This window comes from Sceloporus occidentalis, unplaced genomic scaffold, assembly GCF_023333645.1.
Source record: "Sceloporus occidentalis isolate IW3139 unplaced genomic scaffold, rSceOcc1.0.p SCAF_14, whole genome shotgun sequence".
NCBI lineage: Eukaryota > Metazoa > Chordata > Lepidosauria > Squamata > Phrynosomatidae > Sceloporus > Sceloporus occidentalis.
In genome coordinates this window covers 19,128,952-19,150,462 of record NW_028316994.1, presented here as the reverse complement: position 1 = coordinate 19,150,462, position 21,511 = coordinate 19,128,952, and the positions used below count along the sequence as shown (strand labels likewise).

The window sequence follows — 21,511 nt, the reverse complement described above, 5'->3', positions numbered from 1 at the left end:
CAGAGCACCTTGTTTTCCAAATGTGTTGCATTCTCCCATCCGCTATCTTCTAAAACAATGGGGAGAAGGTACCTCCATGCAGGTTTGGCCTGGTTCTTGGCCTATTCCTTCCCAGCAGCCCTGCAGAATGCTTCTTCCTCCCTTCTGGGCAGACAGGAGCTTCTGGGGTGTTTTTTGTGCATTGTCCGTATCCCCCAAACTAACATTGAGCACTCCTCTTCTGCCACTTCCACAGAAGAGCCCTAAAGAGGCAATTCCCGAAGAGCAGGAGTTAAGTTTCCAACCCTTGCAAGAGGAAGAGGAAGAGGAAGAGGGGGAAGAAGACCTGCCAGAGGCCAAGGATGGGAGTCAGAGGGGTAATGGAGAGGTTCCTGTCAGCCCCACAGCCAAGGAGGGGTCAGAGAGAGGTAAGAGGGTGCAGGTGGTGTCTTGGAGAGTGAGTGAACCATTTTGCCTTCAAACTCCAGGTTAAAATGCTGTTTTTCTCCTCTTCCCCCCCCCCCCCCAAAAGAACGGAAGGAGTCCCAACAAGCACCAGATGAGACCGTGCCAGCCCCTCCCGGTGCCCTGTGGCGCTCTGCCCCCCCTTTCTCCCTGGCTGCTGCCACCCTACCAGCTGGTGAATGTGAAACAGTTGGCCCAGGGGGTTCCTCTAAAACTGAGGGGTCCGTGCTGGCAGCCAGCAGCATCCAGGCTGCCGAAACGATGGATGGTAGGTGCTCCCCTCTTTCCCTCCCTCCTCTTCCCCTCTAATCTTGCAGGCCAAAATGTGGCCTGAGGAAAAGACAGAATCCACGGCAGTTTGACAACTGTTAACCTTGGAAGAAACATGAAGGCTAGACTGTTTTGGAGATGGGGTGGGGAATTTTATTCTGTTTTTCCTAAGGGCAAGGGTCCCTCCCTCTCTCCTCTTCTGAGATTCGGGACCCCCTCCCCCCCCCCCGAGAAGGATCGAGGGCTCTGGGACGGGGCGGATACTGGTTTCTGCCCAGCATTGTTCTCTCAGCTACCCCCTCCACAACTCTCCAGGGGATCCAGGCCTCCTAAGCTCACCAACTCAGCTCAACCCTGTTGCCATCTCAGTTCTCCCAGCATCAGTACCTTCATCCACAACTGCTGTCGGTGCTCCTGCTGAATTTGCTGTTGGGGACAATGAGGATGAAGATGGGATGAAACACCTGCAGCAGGTGAGTGTGCTAGCTTTAGAAGGCAGTTCCTCTCTGTGGCTGTCTTGTCAACTCCCCGCTCTCTCAAACAAACAAACAAACAAGCTTCATTTATATACCGCTTCATACCATCTAAGCAGTGTCTAAGCGGTTTACAACTGTAAGCTAATTTGCCCCCAACAATCTGGGTACTCATTTTAGCGACCTCGGAAGGATGCAAGCCTGAGCTGAGCTTGAGCCCTTTTGCTGGTATTGAACTCGCAACCTTATGGTTTTTTGAGAGAGTGGCTGCAGTACAGGCATTGAACCACTGCATCACCAGGGCTCCTCTTGCTCCCATTCTGACTACAGAGTGATCTGACACAGATGCCACTGCTCCCAGTCACACATGTCACCCACTTGAGGAACACAGAACCCTGAAGGGGGACCCCCATGAAGCAAAACACTCCTTTCTATGGTCTGATGAATTCTCAGGCTCCAGAAAGCTTTGCCTCCTTAGGGGTCTCAGAACTCTGCCAGCAGCTAGCAGGAAAGGAGAAAGGGGAGTGGACTTTCGCTTCCCCTTTGGGTCACAAGGGCAGGTATGAAAGTCACAAGGGATGGCATTCCTTGTTAGCCAAGTGCTGCCAGGACTAACATTCTTGCTTGTTGCAAATGGGTGAGGACAGAGAAAGCCTTCCCTCCTGTTCCAGACTTCTACTTTTTTTCTCGGATGGCACCTGTCTCCCTCCGGCTGTGCAGGAAGACACGGTCATACTGTATCTGGCTGTGTCTCCTGAACTGATCGCCCCTCCTAAAACTCCTTCCTGTTGTTTCCCCTCTTTCCCCTCCAGGAAGCCGAGAAGATGGTGGCATCCTTGCAAGACAGCTCACTAGAGGAGGAGCACTTCACCCAGACCATTGTGGATCACCGCAACACAGCCGCTGCCTTGCCACTATCCCACGAAGCAGCCATGAAGTGGTTCTACAAGGATCCCCAGGGGGAGATCCAAGGTCAGTGTGGATCATGAAGAGAGTCATGCAGGCATGCACACATGCCTACCTGCCCTGGGGACAAACCGGCTGGGCAGTGGGTCACCTGTTCTCCTTTGCCCACCCCCAGGGCCCTTCACGACTCAGGAGATGGCGGAGTGGTTCCAGGCTGGCTACTTCACGATGTCGCTGCTGGTGAAGCGGGGCTGTGATGAGGGCTTCCAGCCACTGGGAGAAGTCATCAAGATGTGGGGAAGAGTGCCTTTTGCTCCAGGTCCATCACCTCCGCCGTTACTGGTGAGCACTTTCTTTGGGGGGAAGTGGGTTCTTGGCCAGGAAGACTTTGGTCTACCCTCCACCTCACTATAGGGAGCAACAGCAAAGCAGTCCTTGGGATGGCAGGAACTAGGTAGGCAGATCATGGAAAAGCTCCTCTCTTCTTCTTGGGCTACAACTGCCAGAACCCCCGAGTGGCCATTGGGAGGTGGCTCTGAGATTCGGGTGTGAGGGAGGCAGTGCCCTTGACTTGTTTTCCTTCTTGGGTGGATGCAGTTTTGAGCCCACCTTCAGACATTTATAAGCAGGGCTAATAAAAACAGTAATGGCTTGAAACTCATTCAAGGGGGGACAGCAGCTAAAACAGTTTCATCAGCAGGAAAGGACACACTTGCCCTCATTTTTGGATGGTGCATGCCCACATAGCTGGTGCTGAGTGTAATGTTACAGACTTTTCTTTAAAAAAATATTGTGTTTACTTACTAGAGAAGTATGGTTATGCATGTAATCTATAGTAAATGTAATCTGGTAAGTGATCTGTTGAGAGTGATTGGCTGAATGAATGGGATCTTTAAAAAGGCTGTTGTGTGTGTGGCAGTTGGACAGTGAGGAATAAGAGTTTGAGATAGGAGAAGAATTAGCATTGGAGATAGAGGAGAGTTAAGAATCAGGTCAGTTTGCTAGGCTTAAGAGTCAGAGATGGGAGTTAGTTTTTGAGGGTCAGTCAGGATGTAGTTGTGTTAAATAAGTAATCTTTAACTTTATGTTGAACCTCTGTTTAATAAATTATTTTTTGTTGTATACAAAATTCTGCATCCCAGAATTTTACATAAGTGATATGGGAATGCTTGAGTTCAGGCACAAGGTGTCTGTAGAAGCAGCAGTTATTCAAGGGTGATGGTGATGTCCATTGGTGGGATTAGACAAGTAAGGTCTAGCACAGGGACCTTGAGAGCATCTAGAAGATCCTCAGGTTGAATGTCATAGTAATGGGGCATGTGGGCAACCAAGTGAAGCCCCCACACAAAGGAATCTGACTCCCTCTCCTCTTTCAGCATCAGGCACAGCCAAAGAAATTGGTGGGTGCCCTGCTAGTAAAGGTGCCAGCTCTGTCAAGAGGATGGACAACTCCCTCCTCTAGAGCAGTGCTGGTTGATGGCTTAGCTTCATCTTGGGAGATTTTGGAGGGTTGTGGGAGTAGAAACAGTAGCCCTCTGATCGGTACAAGGAGTTTGAAAAAGCTGCCCCTTCTCCTTGAAAATAGTTGAAAATTAAACTGAAAATGGTTCCATTTCCATCCCCATCCAGCTCCACCACTTGTGATTTTGGGAAGAGGTGAGCATTTTGACTGGGCACTGAGTCCCCCGACCACCACCACTGCTTCCCTTCTCAATCTCAGGAAGTGGAGGTTGTGAGACGCAGGGCATGGAGTCAGAGAAACTAGCTCTTTGTACCATTGAAAAACCCTCCCTGTGAGGTGGGGCACATCACATAAGAGTGTGTGTGTGTGTGTGTGTGTGTGTGTTCGGATAACCTATTTTGATGTTCAGTGAGTGATGACGGAGGTTAGCAAAGGAACCATTTCTTGCTTCTCTTTGTCTACCTCCTTGTTCTCGGGGGAAAACCAGAGACATGCCTGAAAGTACACTATAGATGGCTGCCTTATGATGGAGAGGGCCTGTCAAGCCGATACCAGCTGAGTACTTTGAGACATGTCTCTGATTTCTCCCTGCAAATTCTACAGGGTGCTTTCTTAGTTTTGTCTCTTATGCCTCTCTGTGTTCCCACCATCTTGTGCTCTTGCCAAGTCTGTCCTTGTGATCTGGACTGTGACCGTAAAACGCTTTCTCTTTCTGCTCTCCCGCTCACCCAGGGAAACATGGACCAGGAGCGTTTGAAGAAGCAGCAAGAACTGGCTGCAGCCGCTCTCTACCAGCAGCTGCAGCACCAACAGTTGCTTCAGCTTTTCAGCAGGTAATTCTGGGCTGCCGCCCTGGGCCCTAAGCCGGGCCTCCTTCCTCAGCCTCCATGAGCAGCCTGGCTTAGCTGGAGCCTTCCATAGCACCAGCTGACTGGAACCTTGAACAGCCAGGGAACCCTAAGAAAAACAGGGGTAACTTTCCCAGTTGGACTGTTGCAATGCAGTATATGTGGGCTGCCCTTGAAGACTGCTTGGACGCTGCATCTAGAGCAAAATGCAGCAGCAAGACTGCTGGCAAGAACAGTTTATATAAGCCATATTACACTGGCTTTAAAAGAATTGCACTGCATTTCTGGTTTGAATTCAAAATACTGGCGATGAAGTTTAGAGCCCTAAATGGGCTGGGGCCTCAGTATGTGAAGGACTGTTTCTCCATACCTGTGTCTGCCCAAGGTTTGAGTTGGAGGCCCTCTGTATCTCACCAGAGTAGGAGGCTCTCAGAAAGATGTAGGACAGGGCCTTCTCTGTTGTGGTACCCCCCCACCACCATTATGGCATACTCTCCCTTTAGAAGCCCAAGGGATGTTGATATTGCTGTCATTCTGTTGTTGTTTGTGCCTTCATTTCCAACTTGTTACAACCCTATCATGGGTTTTATTGACAAGATTTGTACAGAGGAGGTTTGCCATGGTTGAGTTCATCATGCCTCTGCGTCCTTCTTTCCACAGCAGGCAGCAGTATGCCCTCCAGCAGAAGCTGGCCACGGGCGACCTGACACCCCAGCAACTCACCACCTTCCTCCAGCAGCTGCAGGCTCTCAAACCGAGGCAAGTCCCTTCCCCCGGGATTACTGTAACACTTTCACTATTCTGCCCTGCCAAAAAAAGTCAATGCTCATGACAGTGTTTGTCTGTTTTCCCATTTGAATCTTCTCCGCTACATGTAATCCTGCTGTTCCAATTGCATTGAAAATTTTTACTGTCCTGCTCTAGAAAATAACTGCATTAGAAAGTTTAAAAATACCTGAAACTCTGGTTGAAGCTTAGAAAAGCTGTTCGAAAACACAACTGACCTGGACATTATTTTTGTTTTTGGTTTGCATTACCTTGCAGAAGTTTTTGAAATAGAAGTGGGAATCATGTGTCTCACTAATTAAATTGAGGACTGGCAGGCGATATATAAATACTTTGAATAAATTAAATTGGATATGTGTCTATTGGTCTCCAAAAGCCAGGAGTGTGGGGCCATTTGGACACACAGCTCTTACTTATAGAATGCCTTGCACTTGATTAAGTTGCAAGAATGGGCCAGGGCAGTTAAAGCAGTCTCAGACTGGATTGTTTCTGCAGTGTGTTTTGGACCTTTCTGGCATATCCAGGATGAACACATTTGGTTTGGCTTTTGTATAACCTTTTGTGGACTGCAGCACACTCTTAGAGCAGCTCATGCAGTGGGCTTACAGGAATGTTAAACCAAATAGAGATTGTTGGCTGTTTCTGCTGCTGTTAGAGCACCACCTAGAGACAGAAGAAAGCAGTTTGGGATATTATTGTTGCTAGAGAGAGAATGAGAGGGAGACTATGAATGAAGAAGAAGGGAGCAGAGTCATCCCTGAGAGCATCACTCTAAGGAAGGAAAAGACAGATGAGAGATCAGGGAGGCCCCACTCTCTTGCCCACCTTTGGACACCCAGTCCTTGCTTGCAGGTGGTACAGCTCTCCACCCCAAACCTGGCTTCTCCCCATAGTATGCAGTTGTTAATATGTACCTTCAAATGGATATCAACTGGTAGCAGCCTTAATTCAGAGGACTTTCTCAGTAGAATTCATTCAAAGGAGGGTTGCCCTGTCTTCCTCTGAGGCTGAGAGAAAGTGACTTTTCCATGGCTACCCAGTGGGTTTCTGTGGCTGAACAAGGATTTGAAATCCGGTCTCCCAGAGTCCTAGTCCAACATTCACACCCTTGCACTGCACGACTATAAGGATATAGTGCCAGATGGAAATTGGACAAGTTTCCCTGCCTACCTTCACCTCCTTGTCTCCTAAAGGCCATTTGGTCTTCCTCACTCTAGGTTGGTGACTGTTCTCTAACCACTCTCTGTCCCATTTTCCAAGTCCGTCCAGTTGCTATCACACTTTATGACATAAACTGTGTTGACTCTCTCTCTCTCTCTCTCTCTCTCTCTCTGTGGATTCCTTTATTCTCACATATCACCAGTCCCCAGAGGTACTACACACCAGAAACCGACCACTAGTACCAGACACCCAACCCAACAAGACTTAACACCAACCTAATTTTTTAAAAGGCTTATTATATAGAAGGCAAGCATACACTCAAGATTGCTTAGTATGCTGAAGCATGTGGTTATAATCTGCAGTTGCTTAGTAGTTACTTATTTCACTATTGATCTCTATCAGATGTACATATCATACCTCTTTCCTCGCTGACCAAAAATGAACCAACTAAAAACCTGGCTGTGTCCTTTTCTACCTCTCATTGTCTAGACTCAGTAACCCAAACTCAAAACTAGTTTCAAAAGCACATCACCCAGTATCTCTGGCACCCCTCCCCACAGACTACTCCTCTTAGCATACCTCCTCTTAGAAACACAACAGCATCTGTACAATTTCACAACATCACACCCCTCTCTCTGGGCCATTTGTTTTTGTTGAGCGTTGCCATTTTGCTTATCTTTCAGATCAGGGGAGCAAGGGATAATTCCTTCTATGAACCGATCTATATCTGTGCCAGACACCGGGTCCCTGTGGGACGCACATACCTCAGCCTCACCGCAAGCAGGTCAGTTTCTGTGTGTGTGTGTGTGTGAGAGAGAGAGAGAGAGAGAGAGGACAGAAGGGTCTTGGACAAAGTGGTCTTTGCCTTGGTGGAAGAGCAACAGAATCTCTTGAGTGGGATATAGTGGCAGCTTCCTTCTTGGGTCATATTCCTTCTCAGCCCTGTGTCAAAATGGCAGTATTCATTAGCTGCCTTGCAGTGTTGTTGTGGGTATGAATAACATGAAAGGCAAAGCAAGCATGAGCTTGGATGTTCACTCTTCCCTCCTACTTTGTGTGTCTCTTGGGGTCACCCAATTATTTATATTTAAAAAGGTGTAAATGGGTTTCTGCTAGACATGAATGTTTGCACTCTCTTTCCCTCTCTTTCTGTGCTCAGCATGAGGGGTGTGTGGGAAGAGGGGCTTTCAGATAAGTCTTCCTCAGTCGGGGTTATGATTGTCACAGACCTGACACCCGTCTCTCCTTTTGAATGGATGTTTCGTGTGAAGGGGGGCCAGCATCCTGCCCAGCGGGTACTACACTCTCTGTCTCTTTCCCACAAAAGCCTACTTTGCGCATGTTGCACCCAGTCAGTTACTGGCCAGTGCAGGGTGGAGGAAAGTAGAGTAGAGGGGCATCCAGTTTGTGCTTGCAGCTGGATGCGGAGTAATGGTGTGTTTCTTCAGGTCTGGGAGTTGCAGTTGAGAAACATCTGACGGGATTTATGATTCCCACCCCTTACGTGCCTCTGTGTTTGTCTGTGTGCGTGTGTGAGAGAGAGAGCGTGCATACAGAGCAAATGCTGATCTCAAGGTAAACACTACAGCCGTCTAGTTTGTGTTATTGCAACTCCTTCCTCTTCCTCCCCCCCCCCCCCCCCGCTACCCTCTTTTTCTTGCAGGCGGTGAAGCCAGTTTATGGGATATTCCAATTAATTCTTCAACTCAGGGTCCAATCTTAGAACAACTTCAGCTGCAACAGAAAGTGAGCAGAGACAACCCACTTGTGGAGGGTGGTTGGAGACGGTGGGGTTGAGCAAGCTGGCAGGGGGCACCTTCTTCCTCCCTGCCCCCTAGGCTACTCATTCCTTTCCTGCCCCACAGCTGCAAGAGCGGAGAGGCGCAGAACTCAGGGCCAAGCGGGATGAAGAGGAGCGGAAACGGCGCCAGGAGGAGCAAAAGCGGCGCGAGGAGGAGGAGCTCTTCCGGCGCAAGCAGGCGAGGGCGAGTGCTGGCACTGCCCCTCATGTGCAGGTGGGGACCCAGCTTTGGCACACTACAACCACAGTGTCACCTTCTGCCTGGTTACCACTTGTGGGGCAGCTGGGAGTCAGATAACTCTTCTGCCTCTCCTTCCTCCAGAAGAACCTGGAACTGACAGCTTTCAGGCTGGCATGGAGAGGGAAAAGGCCCCATTCCTGGAAGGCAGCATAATGCTTGCAGGCTGAGACTGAGCTCTTGGGGTGGGGAAAGATTTAAAGTGCAAAGATTAAGGCTGGGTGATCATGGAGTTTTTCCCTGAGAGTGTAGGTCAGTGATTCCCAAACTCTGCCATTCCAGGTGTTTCAGCTTCCATAATCCCAGAGCATTGGCCAAAATAGCTGGGCTTCTGGGAGCTGAAGTCCAAATGCATGGAGGGCAATCATTGGTGTAGATGGCGGGGTCAGTCCCCGAGAGAGAGAGAGGAAGGGGCCCTCAAAGAGCAAGGTTGGTGAGCCTTGTGGGTCCATTAGAGGCGGACTCTTATGGATTTAAGACCTGGTGGTTTTTCTCCCCACCTTCTCTTTCCCCCCCCAGCTATCCTCTTCTTCCACCTCTTCCTCCTGGGGTCAGCAGTCTATCAACAGCAACTCCTCCAGCCAGAACAGCTTTAGCATCGCCGACATCCAGAAGATGGGGGATGCCCGGGCCTGCCGAGAACTACGGGAAGCACGGGAAGAAGTGAGCCTTACCTCGGGGCTGTTGGTGGTGTGGAGCTGGCGGTCTTTGCTCCTGCCCCAGAGCTTGCTGGGAAAATAGAAGGACCGAGCTGACCTCCCACCCCTCATATACTGCTTTTCTTGCTCTCCCCCTCTAGTGTCGGCAGCAGGAGCTTCTTCTGAAGCTGCTCCAACAGCAACAGCAGCAGCAGAATTCACATCCACTGTGGGGTGGTCTGTCCAAGCAGAGCGTCTCCATGAAGGCCCTGCTGGAGCTACAGCAGGAGAGTGAGAGGCACCTGCAGAAGCAGCAGCAAAGGGGGCAGTCAAGGGGGGTGAGTCTGACCCTGTCTCTCTCCTCTTGAGCCTGCCTCGGGTGGGCTTTGGCTCTTGAGACGCCTTACCCCCTTGAGTGGTCATTCCTGCCTGGTGTCCACTCCGGGAGGCTCCCTAGTCAATCCTGTTCAGGCGTAGGTGCTGAGATAAAAGCTCCCCTTTGAAACGCACACCTTTGTGGGATCTGCTTGGGGGTGAGGAGGGGACAGATCTGTTTGGAATCTTCCTTCTGGGCAAAAGGAGATGGAAGGAGATCCTACTTTCTGTGATAGATGGGGGAAACACAGCCATAGCCATCTCCTGTCTTCACGTTCCTGGGATTTTTTCCTCAATTGGCTTGCTCCTCCCTCCCTCCCTTCCTTCCTTTTTCTCTATTTATTTTACTTTTTTTCCAGCCCTCCCCTTTCCTGTCCTTATATAGCAGAGGTTGTCCTCAGGTGACACAGTGAACTGATTCACAGAGAGGGGAAGGTTTGAGAGGAACTCTGGGAATTAAAGCCCTCCATCCAGGGATGGCTTTTGAGTGTTGGAGGCAAGGGCCTTTTATAGTTTCCAGAGACTCCCCAACCCCTGACTTTGCCCCATTGTTTCCTAAAAACCAGGGCACCTGTATCTGTGTCTCCAACAGGGTGGGTGCCTCATTCCTCCTCTGCTTTTGGACAGGAGTAGGGCTTGGGTGGACAGTGGCACCTGTGTGTGGGGAGTGGGGGGGACATGCTTCCAAGCTGGGAATGCAATGTTTGGAGGCATTCCAGAGGGTGTTGCGTTCTGCATGTGAGAATGACCTGCATCCTCCTTCTTCACCCGTTTTGTTCCATAGCATGGCAGTCACAGCCTGGCCAGCCTCCAGTCACAGTGGGGAGTGGATTCGGGCTCGCTCTGGGGAGGGCACGACAAGAACAGTTCCATCAGCCTCTGGGAGGAGAGCATGAAGAACGCCGGACCCCTGGCCCGGAGCCTGGGCCTGAAGAACAGCCGGAGCAGCCCCTCTCTGGGGTAAGTAGGGCCGGTGGGGCAGAGGGCGTGCGTGCGTGCATATGCAGCAGTGTGTCTGTGTGTCCCCACTGAGGGAGGAAAGTCCTTATGAAAGAAGGGCGTTACTGTTTTTCTTCCAAAGGCAAGGAAATCCTTGAAAATTTCATAGTTTTCACAGACTACCTGGAGTTTGAGATTTGTTTCAGGAAAAAAACAACACGTGTGGCTTTTTTCCACACAAAATGGTCGCTAAAATCCTATGTTGGGAGACAATGCGTATATCATGGAGCTGTGTCTTCAGTACTATGTCTCCTGAAGATGTAATTCACTAGCAGCCAGCTGTTTGGCTTGTTTGTTTTTTCCAGTTTTGTGCACAAAGCTGTGATACTCTTGGCCAGAAATTTGTTTCATGGGGAAAAACCCAGGTGTGATTTTCACACAGAGTCCTGAACAATGAGGCTTTTTGCTTCTCTAGAATCTTCTTTCTCAGGGTTTTCCAATAGTAATGGATTGGATGAGGGAAAATAGACTTAAATTGAATGCAGATAAAATGGAAGTACTCGCTGTAGGCAATCTCAATCCGGGTATCGTGTTAAGCTCTCCAGTTCTGGACGGGGTCACACTTCCCCTAAAGGACTATGTCCGTAGCTTGGGGGATGCTCCTGGACCTGTTGCTTCAGTTGTCATCCCAGCTGGATGTGACAGTCAGAAGCGCCCATTATCAGCTTCAGCTGATTCACCAGCTGCGACCATTCCTGCAACAGGAAAACAACCTAGAAACGGTTGTACATTCACTGGTAACCTCTCATCTTGATTTCTGCAATGAGCTCTGTGTGGGGCAACCTTATGCCATGTTCGGAAGCTACAATTGGTCCAAAATATGCAGCCAGATTGGTGACAGGGAGTTCCAAATTTGATTGTATAACACCTATTTTAAAATCCCTACACTGGCTGCCCATTAGCTTCCAGGCACAGTATAAGGTGTTGGTTATTACCTATAAAGCCCTCTCACTGCAGCAAAGAATGAGCCACATCCTCTGACTTCCTTTCCCACAACAGGGACACATACAGTGCCTCCTGTCGGCAGGGCCGAAAGAAGACCGATGAGGAGGAGAAGCTCCTGAAGCTGCTGCAGGGGTTCCACAAGCCGCCCCCGCAGGACGGGTTCACCCAGTGGTGTGAGCAGATGCTGCATGCCCTCAATACCTCCAGCAACCTTGATGGTAGGCGGGGAGAGCAGCAGGAGGAAGGCAGCTCCAGGGAGGGAAGCAAGGAGACAGATTCCTCTGACCCCGGGTCCCAAAAGGCTGCTTTTGCACATGCCACATGTCCAAGGCACCTGGTGTGGCTGAATGTCTGCTCCCACTCCTCTCATTGGAAGGCAGAGTATGAACTGGGGGAGGGAACACAGAGACAACAAATGAGGTAGCCATCGAAAACACCAACCTCCCACAGGCAAAATGAAAACATTGGTACAATTCCCGGGAGTTTGAGGTTTGTGCCTCTCACCCCAAAAGAGCAGCCCTGCTCTCAGAAGGAGGAGAGCCTTATGCCAAGTCAGATCCATTGGGAGAAGCTTTTCCTAGCCAGACAGTCGGGCTGTGCTGGTGAGGGCTGAGCCAGGGAGCCTCTCAATGCTGAGTTGTAGCCCCTCTGAAAGAAGCCAGGGGCCCAGGGTCCAAGGTGGGCAAAGAGGAGGAATGGCTGGTGCCAGGTGCTATCCTTCCATCCATCCATCTTCTGTGAGGGTACAGGTAGCTCCCCATCCTCATGCCTCACCTCTTGTCTCCCCATTTCCCAACCAGTCCCCACTGTGGTAGCATTCCTGAAGGAGGTGGAGTCCCCCTACGATGTCCATGACTGCATCCGCTCCTATCTGGGAGACACCCTGGAAGCCAAAGAGTTCGCAAAGCAGTTCCTTGAGCGCCGTGCCAAGCAGAGAGCCAATCAGCAGCGCCAGCAGCAGCAGGTATGGAGCCTGGCAAGGGGTGGGGGGCTCTGGGAGGCAGCAGGGAGTGGGCCTTGTGCAGGGTCATGGTCTCTCCCCCCACCTCAGCCTTTGGGAATGGCTTTAGAGGTGCCTGTTGCCTCCCTGGCAGAATCCGGGCTCCCTGCTCCCTCCAGCCCATCCATTTGAAACTCCAAAGACAGAGAAGTCTGAGCTCTGCCTCCAGAAAACGCCGCCTTACGTGCCCCCTCCTTCTTCCCCCTCCTCCTGTCCATTGCTGACATGAGTCTGTATCAAGTCCCTCTGTTTCATGGCAGAGGTTTTCCCAGCAGAAGTGATGCTGTATGGAGTGGGATTTGCCTCTGAACATCCTTAAGCCTTCCTGTTCTCCCCAACCTCCTCCTCAGCAACTGGCTGTTCTTCTCCATCATGGTTTTGTTCTTAGGGAGCAGAAGGCGGTTGAGCCTCCGCTGCTGGCCTGGCCACCCCGCCCCCAGCATGCCTCTATTCTCCTTGACTCACTTTTTTTGTAACATCCCTCCTTGCAGGAAGCCGCCTGGCTGAGCCCCAGCAGCCTGCAGTCCCTTTTCCAGTCCAACCACAATCCCAAGATGTCATCTTTTGAGAGCAGCCAAGCCATGAAGAGCAAGAGGCGTCCTGTGATGATCCATGCAGATCCCAGCATCCTTGGTCAGGTTCTTGGGGGACCTGTGGGAAGGGTTGGGAGAGAGGCAGTAGTTCTGGGCCTATTTGGGGACTAGGGAGGGGCTTTGCCCCAGCCATCCCTATGTCCAGAGGAGGGTAGGGAGGGGGCATAGCATATATGGGATGCTGGAGAAGAGCCCTTCTCGGCTGCGGTCCTCCTTCAGCCAGCCTGGGAGCCTCTTCTTTGCCCCATTACCCTCTTGCAAGCCACACGTTGCAACCCCAGACAGACCTGGAAGTTATTGGACATCAACTCCTGGGTTTGAAAACTGGCGTAGATCCTTTGAGCCCAAAGAGCCTTGTTGGCCCAAAGGGGAAGGATTTGTTCCCCTGTGTCACCCTACCATCGTCACCCTGGGTCCATTGGAAGCCCCCTCTCCCTCTGGAGGAATTCAAACTACAGGAAGAGATTCCACCTAGATATAAAGAGAACCTCCTGAAAACGATTTTAGATAGTGGAAGACTTGGTGGGTGGTGCAGTCTCCTTTGTTGGAGGTTTTTGAAAAGAGGCTGGATGGCCATTGGTGACATGGAGGGCTTGGATGGTGCCAAAGGGGGGTTGGATGGGGCTTCTTGGGGATTCTGTGATGATGCCCCATGGACTGACCTCAGTGTCTCCCCATCTCCTCTCTCCTTCAGGCTATGCCCTTCATGGCTCCTCAAGCGAGTTGGAAACAGTGGAAGACTACTGACTGAGCGCCTCACAGCAATAGGAATCTCTCTCTTCTCTCTCTCTCCTCTCTCTTTCTGTTCTCTCTTCTCTCCTCTTCTGCCGCTGCTGCCTTGATTTTAACCAATTTCAGTTTCGGCTGAATTTCAGTGCACTGCAGGAGAGGCGGCGGGGGCTCCGTTCCCTGCCCTCCTCCCCCCCTTCCGCGCGGAAGAGCGGTCAGTGGCGGCACGGATCAGTCGGACCAGGATGCCAGGAGGACGTCCAAGCACTTCTTTCCTTGCAAAAAAGCACCTTAAAAATGAACAAAAGACTTTTTTTCTGCCATGCACTTTATCAGAACTTTGGTTTTTTTACAGTGACTTGTTACAGATTCAAAAGAAAAGAGGGAAAAAAAGGAAAAAATACTTTTTTTGGAGTTTCTTCTGGAAGACATTTTTTTTTAAAAAAAAAGAAGTTTAAAAAACCTACAAAAAGTTTATCTTTAAAAAAGAAAACACTTATTTTTCACATGAGGATATAAGTTTAAAAAATGTGAATGGCATTTTCACAGAGGCTTGATATAAAATGATTTATAAGACAAAAAACTTGAAGAAATGCACTTAGAAAAAAAGAACTGTGTTGTTGTTTTTTAATTTTATTTTATTTTCCTCCTTTTTTTGGATACGTCTAGATGAACGTGTAAATACTGTTGAGACTCTTATTCCGCACAGTATATTTTCTCTTACAAAGAGGCCATTTTATATAAGACTTTTGTTGGATGGTTTATTGTCGTCAGTTTTTTTGTTTTTTGTTTTGAAAAAAGAATTGCACAAAAAGGCCTGCCCTCCTTGTCTCCCTCCTCATTTCCCCTTCTTCTGGATGTACAATTCTGTTCGACTTGGGGGTTTTATTAAGAAAAAAGAAGAAAATCTTGCAACAAAAAAGAAAGAAAGATGAATTTCACACACTAATGATAAAGCGGGTTGGTCCCAGAAGCTGCTTTGCTCTTCCTTCCCCACAAAAAATGGTGAATCCCGGACCCGTTTCCCTGCGGTCGGCTCCAGATGCTTCTTCTGGGAATCCATCCTGTGGCTCCTCCATTCTTCTTCCTTCTGGATTGCTCCCCAAACCTCCCAATGGACAACATATATATATATATATATATATATATATATATATAATGCTGCAGTTCTTCAGCAAAATGTTTTTTTTCCTTCAGCGACTCTTCTGTGGGTGTGAGATGCACTTTTTAAAAAGAAATACGAGAAGAAAAGCGCCGAATGTTGTGAGTCTTTAATTTTTGAGGACTCGTCTTTTCTCCGGCCCCCTTGGACCCCTTGGGCACCTCTGCACCATCCTCCTCTATTTTCATTTTGGTTTTGCATACCTGTATACAGATGGGAGTCAAATCATACTGGAAGTTTTTCTTTTGGCGAAGGGTGCAGAGAAAGACTCGCATTCCCATGCGGGCGTCCGCCTCGGGGCTCTTCTGCATGCGCTGGAAACAGAAATGAATGTATCCGACTCGGGTGACCGCTTTTGCTCCGGAGCCACCGTTATCTCTCCCCGACCCAAAAAAGCTGCCTGTTGACAGTATTCATCACCCGACAGGCCACCGCAAGTTCCCTTTGTCCATGGAGTGTGAGCAAGAGAGAGGGGATGACAGTTGTGGTTTTGTGCAGGGCTGAGTTTCCCCCCTTAAGGAAGCTGTTCGTCTCTGGTCTGTTAGAGCTCTGGTGGTGCTAAAAGAGTTAAAACCCCCTCCCAATACCTCTGTTTAGGGGCAAACATTTCTGTACATGTTTTTTGTGGCTGCATAGCACTCTCTCTGTGTGTGTGTGTGTGTGTGTGTGTGTGTGTGTGTGTGTGTGTTTGTGTATACACACACATACCTACACACAGTATCTGTGTTATATCTCTCTATATCTATCCCAACATAATTTTGCTTGAATAGATTGGGGTGGGAGGGATTAGCTGAGAAGGAGCATTGTTTCTTTTCTTTTGTTTACAATCGTATCCTGGGTCCCGCAGGGGCTGGTGGCGCACACAGGGTACTTACTCCGTGGTCCTGGAGAGGCAGAGGGGCGAACGGGTGTGTGGGTGCATGTGTCTCTGTACGCAAACAATTGGCACACTTTCTCTCTCGCTCTCTGCCAATGCACATCGCTCCAAACTCTGCAAAATGCATTCAGAGGAAGAGAGGTGGTGGGGACTGGCCACAAGCATCACTTTTTCCCCTCCTCTCCCATGTCCCCCCCCCCAAAAAAAAATTCCTTCTTCTTGGAAGTTGAAAGTTGGGGTGTGAGGCGCCTGGAAAACCCGCACCCTTCCCCTGTTTGCTCCGTTGGGACTGGCTGTTTTTGTGCCCACAATGGGTTGCACAGGTGGAGACGGAATCCTCTTTCCACGGGTGCCATGTTTTTGTTCCCCTCTCTCCTCTTTGTATGTGTGTGGTTTTCTTCTCCCTCTCTTGGGATGAAAAGAACACAATCAGTGCAGGCTTTGAGTGTGTACCACCACCACCAAGAACCATTTTCCCCTTCATGACCAAAATGGTAAAGGACCTTCTTTTTGGGGGAGGTGGGGGGTTTCTCATATGGTACCAAGCTGTGCTGAGACCACAACTCCGGCTGAAGAAGGAACGTGGAGCTGTGTGTGTGGGACTGGCTGCGTGTGTGTCATAATTTCAATAGTCCTTGTCATTAATACTGTGATGTTTTAATGGTTCCTGTGTTACAAGGGAGGAGGAGGAGGAGGAGGGGACCAAGGATGCTTCCTGTGCCCCCCGTTTTCTCGCCTCGCTGGGGCTGGAGGGCTGCCACTTTCTGGGACATGAACTCACCGTGGGCATCTCTGCCCCTCTTTGCCTCTCCTCCCTTTTTGGTCAGTATTGAGCCACAGAAGAGACCTTTTGGACACAGCTGCCCACCGGCAATGACTCTGGGCTCCGTTATCAGTGGCTCTGGACATTTCCCTGCCCCAGCGCTGGCACCAAAAGGGAGGCTGGCTTGGCTTGGCTTGGCCTCACCTTGCCCCCATTGTTGCCTCCTGTGACTTTTGGCTCCCGAGGGACAACCACAATGCCATCTTGGAATCGTCCCTTGGACCAGTCCAGTTCTCCTCCTCCTTTGGACGTCGCCTCAAGAATGCATGTGCGTAAGAGCTTCTTCCTCGCTTGCCTTTTCCAAACAAGGGCTGTCTTTTGATTTTTAATATTTTGACCTGTTGGATCCTCCTCTTGAGTCGCATGCTTTACTTTGCAGAGTCTGCCGCGGTGGAGTTGGGGAACGTGCCCCACCCCAAATCTTCCGGCCACATTACCTTTTTATTTTCCCTTTCTTTTGCACCAAAACCTTTCCAGCAGGATGGGAATTCAAGTAATCCTAAGACTTCTTTTCCTTCTGAAAATCAAGGTACGAGCAAAGTTTACATTAAGAGCTGGCTTATAGTACAGGACTCCTCAGCCCTTTGCCTGAAATCCTGTGGGCTGGTTAGGGTGTGAGTGTGTGTGTGTGTGCGAGGGAGGGAGGGAGGAAGACACAACGGGTGGATTCTCACTCGACTCCTGGCCTCTTTTTCTCCTCTTCTTGCTTGCATGTGCAAAAACAGGAGAGAGATCTCCATCTCCTGTTTTTGTAGGAATGTCTCCCGTCCCTTTCTCCTTCTCCTCTTCTGTAAATAACATTTGTTTTCAAGACAAAAGTTGGGAAATCATTTGTGTGTGTGTTTGTGCGTATGAAGTGTTGCCTTACCACTTTTCTAAGGAAAAAACAATCCATTGTCGGAGGGGGGGAGGCAACAGGCGTAAGGCTTCTCTCCCCCCCCCCCATCTCCACCGCCAGTATTATAGATTTTTGATTTTTAATACCTATCACTTAGCAATAAGGAGCAGAAATCATAAGCAAGGAGAACTGTAGCACACAAAGAAGCTGGAAAGGGTTGCGCTTTTGCAGCTGGGAAGGGGAAAGGCCCGGCGGGAGTTGGGGGATGCTTACTTGGGGGGCAGCCTTGAGTCCCCCCAACCTCAGTTCTGTGTCTATTGTTGTTCTGTATGTGTTTGAAAGAGAAGGAACCCTCCAAATGTGAAGAGCAAAATGCAGGCTTGTTTTGGGAGGCTTGGGGTGAAGCTGCCCCATCGGACGCATTTTCTCCCCAAGTTGGTGCAGCTTCCTTGATGTAATTTTTATGCCAGTTTCTCTTTTCATAAGACAATTTGTGAGTGTGTGCATTTGGGGGGGGGGGGGCGCCAGGGGCGCAATTATTCTCTTTTTTTGTAAAAGATATTTTAATTGACTTTTTCGTTCTTTTTTGGTAACCGTCTGGAATGTGACCATGAATGTATTTTGTTGTTTTGCTTTTATTTTTAAAATGTGTCAGCTAAACTTCTTGGATGCCATGGGGAGGGGTAAGTGGGGGGGGAGTTGTGTGTTGGTTTTTCAGGTGTTGGTTGTATTATTATTTTTTAAAATGGTGTGTGTTTTGGGACACCAGGAGAAAGAAGAGCCAGAGCCAGTGTTGCATGCCAAGAGAATAAGTTAGAATCAGCTACAAAATTCAGCGACAGAAGCAAAATGCTATGCAGCAATTGTGTGTGGTTTTAATGCGGGAGGGAGGGAGGGAGGGAGGGTTTTTTAAAATCACTTTAGTGGCAATTTCTGGGGGTCCCCTCAAGTATAGGCAGCGAGTGGGGGGTCCTAAAAGTACCCCCTTTGTCTGCAATTGGGATGAGGTCAAGTGCTTTGGCTCTCATGGAGGGATGGGAGAATTGTGTTGCTGAGTTGGGTTTCCCCCCTTCTTTCCCTCGTTCCCCAAACTAGTGACTACTCTTCTCTGTTGGGGGGCTTTGGTTGTATTTGTTCTGATGCCTTAAATCAGCCTCCCCCAGCCGGGTCCCGTTGACCCATCCGGGTGGCCCTCGGTTGGCGAAGGCTGCCTTAAACCCTACACACAACTTGCTTCTGCGTGAAGGCGAGGTTTCCGAAGGAGTTTGGTGATGGTCATACGCTTTCTTTCTTTGGGTGGGTGGGGGTTTTGCTTCAAGAATGAGAGATGCTTTTTGATGTAGGGGTTTGTCAGGTGCAAATGCTTTGAAAGTAGCCGTAATTCTGTTGGCTCAGCTGAGGAGAGGAACAAGATGGCAGCCCCAGGGAGCAAGATTTGTGTCCGCCGGCCCTTTTTGATATCGCCAGACCCCTGGACCCTTCCAGCACACCTGAGGCCACAGTTGGAGGGGAACAACGCAGAGACGGGGCCCGGGTTCTGCTTCTGCGTGGACTGAGTGGCGATGGACAGACCGAGGGACCCTTGCCCCTTCCTTCCTATCATCCATCCCTCCCTCCCTCGGACGCTGCTGCTGCTGCTGCTGCTGGGAGGACCCCGCTGGACCCTCCAAAGGAAGCCTTTTCGCCCTCCTTGGCCACCTGCAGGCCAGAAGCCCATCTACCTCGCTCTGCTGCTGCCCTCCGACCCGGAGGCAAGGCGGTCCATCCCTCAAGTATTAACACGAAACTGTGACGGGACGCGCCGAGACCCTTGCAGACTTTGGCCTCCCAAGCTCCTACTGAGAGTGCAAACATGTTTACAGACTATTCACCTGTTTGTGTTTTTTGTGTGATTTTGGATTTATTAACTTCTTTTTGTTCCTGGTGCAAATGGGCAGAAACCAAGACGGGGCTGGCGGATATGTGTTTGTGGGGGAGAGGGAGTGCACCTCCGCTCATCCCCAGCCTCAAATCCTTTCTGCTTTGCTGAATGTTTTCTTGCAACAGCCCTGCTGCCCTCCAAGGACTCACTTAGACAATGGTTCGTGTCTCTGTTGTGTTGTGGGGGGACAACAAGTTGCCCGCCGGACTCCTGGGCGCTGGGCCTCTTGCAGGCCACGTCAGAGCCGCTGCAGCACTACAAAAGGAGGAAGACTTTTCCCTGCCCTCCTCCAAAGAAACTGGACCTTGCATAGCTTCTGTCCCCAGGGGAGGGGGGCCAGGACCCTTCAGAGTCTGTCCCTGCGCCTTAAAGGTGGAGGAAGCCTCCCCGCCATGTACATAAGCCCCACTGGCCCCTTTGCTTTGCTTGCCTTCCCCTCCAGTGTAACGCTAGGAACCTGGGCTTTTCTCAGTTGGGGGGTCTCCTGTTTGCTGCCGCGTGTTAAGATGCCAAACCCCTTCTCCCTCCGCTGTACTATAGCTCCTTCTTCCTCCCCCAGCTGCCTCTCTTATGTACATCTTCTGTAAATAAGCCTGCCTGCCTTTTCACCCTGCAAGTTTGCAAGGAAATAAAGAGACACTTAGATGGTTGTGACGCTTGGCTGTGGGCCGGACTGGATTTTTTCACTTTCGGGGGCCACTCTTGGCCGCCCATTCCTTCCTCCTCCATTTTGGTGGCCAAGGGCCAGGAGGTGCCACCCTTCCTGCAAAGGGGCTTCGTACTTGGAGGGGCACAGGGACGAAGAGAATATTAAAAAGCATTTAAATGGCAGGTGGGAAATGGGTTCACCAAATCCTAAGATGAAGAATAGTGGAGAATCTCACTGGAGCTGAATAAGGTTCAATTTGGTACAAAGAACAAAATTCTCTGTGCAAACAGCCATAATAGGCCTTGAAAAGTGCAGTTTTTAGTTTCAAAACCCAAGCGTTGAGAAGAATGGTGCAAGTACTCATTATGGTCTGCGAAGGCAAAGAGAGCACCATGGGAAACGTTGTCCTCTGAGGTTGAAAGGGTCAGCAGCTGCTGTGCCTCTTGCTCTGGAGCAGCACTGCTGTCTACTACTAGCTTTCTTGCAGCCCAGCTTGATGGGAACTTTACCAAGGGATGGTGAAGCATATGCAAGCCAATTCCCCGTTTTTGCACCGACTTCTAGCATCCTCCAAGGGTTGACTCCGGAGCAGCCATTATGCAAGATGTAGTGCCAGAATAAGCCCAAATGGCTGCTTAATGGCACTTGAATCCCCCCCCCCCCCCCGGTGAATTTCACCCAGCTCTGCATTTGTGCCATGACTTTTGTTCTTTTGCGGGGAAGATGGGCCATAAAGTGGTCCCTCCACCTTTACTGGGACCAGGGGAGAAATGTGGAAAACCCACTAATACAAAAGCCCTATTCTTTTTACCTAAGAGGACACGTCTTTGGGAATCTCCAGGTTGTATAGCAGATCTCTGCCAGACATTGATCATAGAATCAGGTTGGAGGACTTACAAATGCCTAGAGAAGTGTTCTCTCTAGGAACTTGCAGGTTTTCCAGCGCAACTCTGTGGTCAACATCTGGCAGAGACATGCTGGAGGACCTGGAGGTTCCTAGAGGACATACTAATCAAACTGGAAATACTCAAACCCGTAAAAAGTCAAAGTTGCAAATGTGGAGGGCCAACTGTAGACTCTGTCCCCAAACAAAACTGGCATGCTGGCATTTTCCTACTCTTGTAGTATTTTGGGGGGGGGGGGGTATTTTTACCCTTTTGCCCCAAAGTATGGTTTATTCTCCTCTGAGGGAGATCCTCAACAGGCGTAATCCTGGCTGGACCCTTTGGAAAGGTGAAATGATGGGGTTGTCCTCAAACGAAGCTAAGTTTCTGATAAATTACAAAGGGAAAGGCTCACTGGCCAGCAAGGTCCATGTTTCTTCCAGCTAGGCCTTGATTCATTCCCGTTTTTGGTTCTCCATACTTGGTAAAATAGGACCTTCCACCCAACCTGTTCCCTCTTTTTATAGAGGGGCTTCTCAGCTGCACAGGGAACGTAGGCAAACTCTGCCTTCCTTGCAAGTCCAGCCAATATTCCCATTACAAGTTTTTCTTCGGGGGGGGGGGGGGGAGCAGGGCCAAGCTTCAACCTGATACAGCAGGAAGATTATGGTCTAAAACATTCTGTGATT

At 49.9% G+C, this 21,511-nt stretch overlaps 1 protein-coding gene across 2 annotated transcripts in view; it reads left to right on the top strand.

Annotated features, from left to right (window-relative positions):
* The window catches only part of GIGYF1 (GRB10 interacting GYF protein 1), a 38,948-nt gene extending 19,001 nt beyond the window's left edge, over positions 1-19,947 (top strand). For both annotated transcript variants that reach the window (XM_089481100.1, XM_089481101.1), the window contains 17 exons: positions 236-407; positions 512-712; positions 1,030-1,187; positions 2,000-2,159; positions 2,269-2,435; positions 4,288-4,388; positions 5,064-5,162; positions 7,034-7,134; positions 8,014-8,096; positions 8,216-8,365; positions 8,909-9,052; positions 9,189-9,365; positions 10,187-10,362; positions 11,401-11,564; positions 12,147-12,310; positions 12,838-12,979; positions 13,634-19,947. In XM_089481100.1, coding sequence (XP_089337226.1) covers positions 236-407; positions 512-712; positions 1,030-1,187; positions 2,000-2,159; positions 2,269-2,435; positions 4,288-4,388; positions 5,064-5,162; positions 7,034-7,134; positions 8,014-8,096; positions 8,216-8,365; positions 8,909-9,052; positions 9,189-9,365; positions 10,187-10,362; positions 11,401-11,564; positions 12,147-12,310; positions 12,838-12,979; positions 13,634-13,686 — 2,412 coding nt within the window. In that variant the 3' untranslated portion in view covers positions 13,687-19,947. The remainder of the gene's footprint in view (positions 1-235; positions 408-511; positions 713-1,029; positions 1,188-1,999; positions 2,160-2,268; positions 2,436-4,287; positions 4,389-5,063; positions 5,163-7,033; positions 7,135-8,013; positions 8,097-8,215; positions 8,366-8,908; positions 9,053-9,188; positions 9,366-10,186; positions 10,363-11,400; positions 11,565-12,146; positions 12,311-12,837; positions 12,980-13,633) is intronic.
* Positions 19,948-21,511: the final 1,564 nt, after the last annotated feature.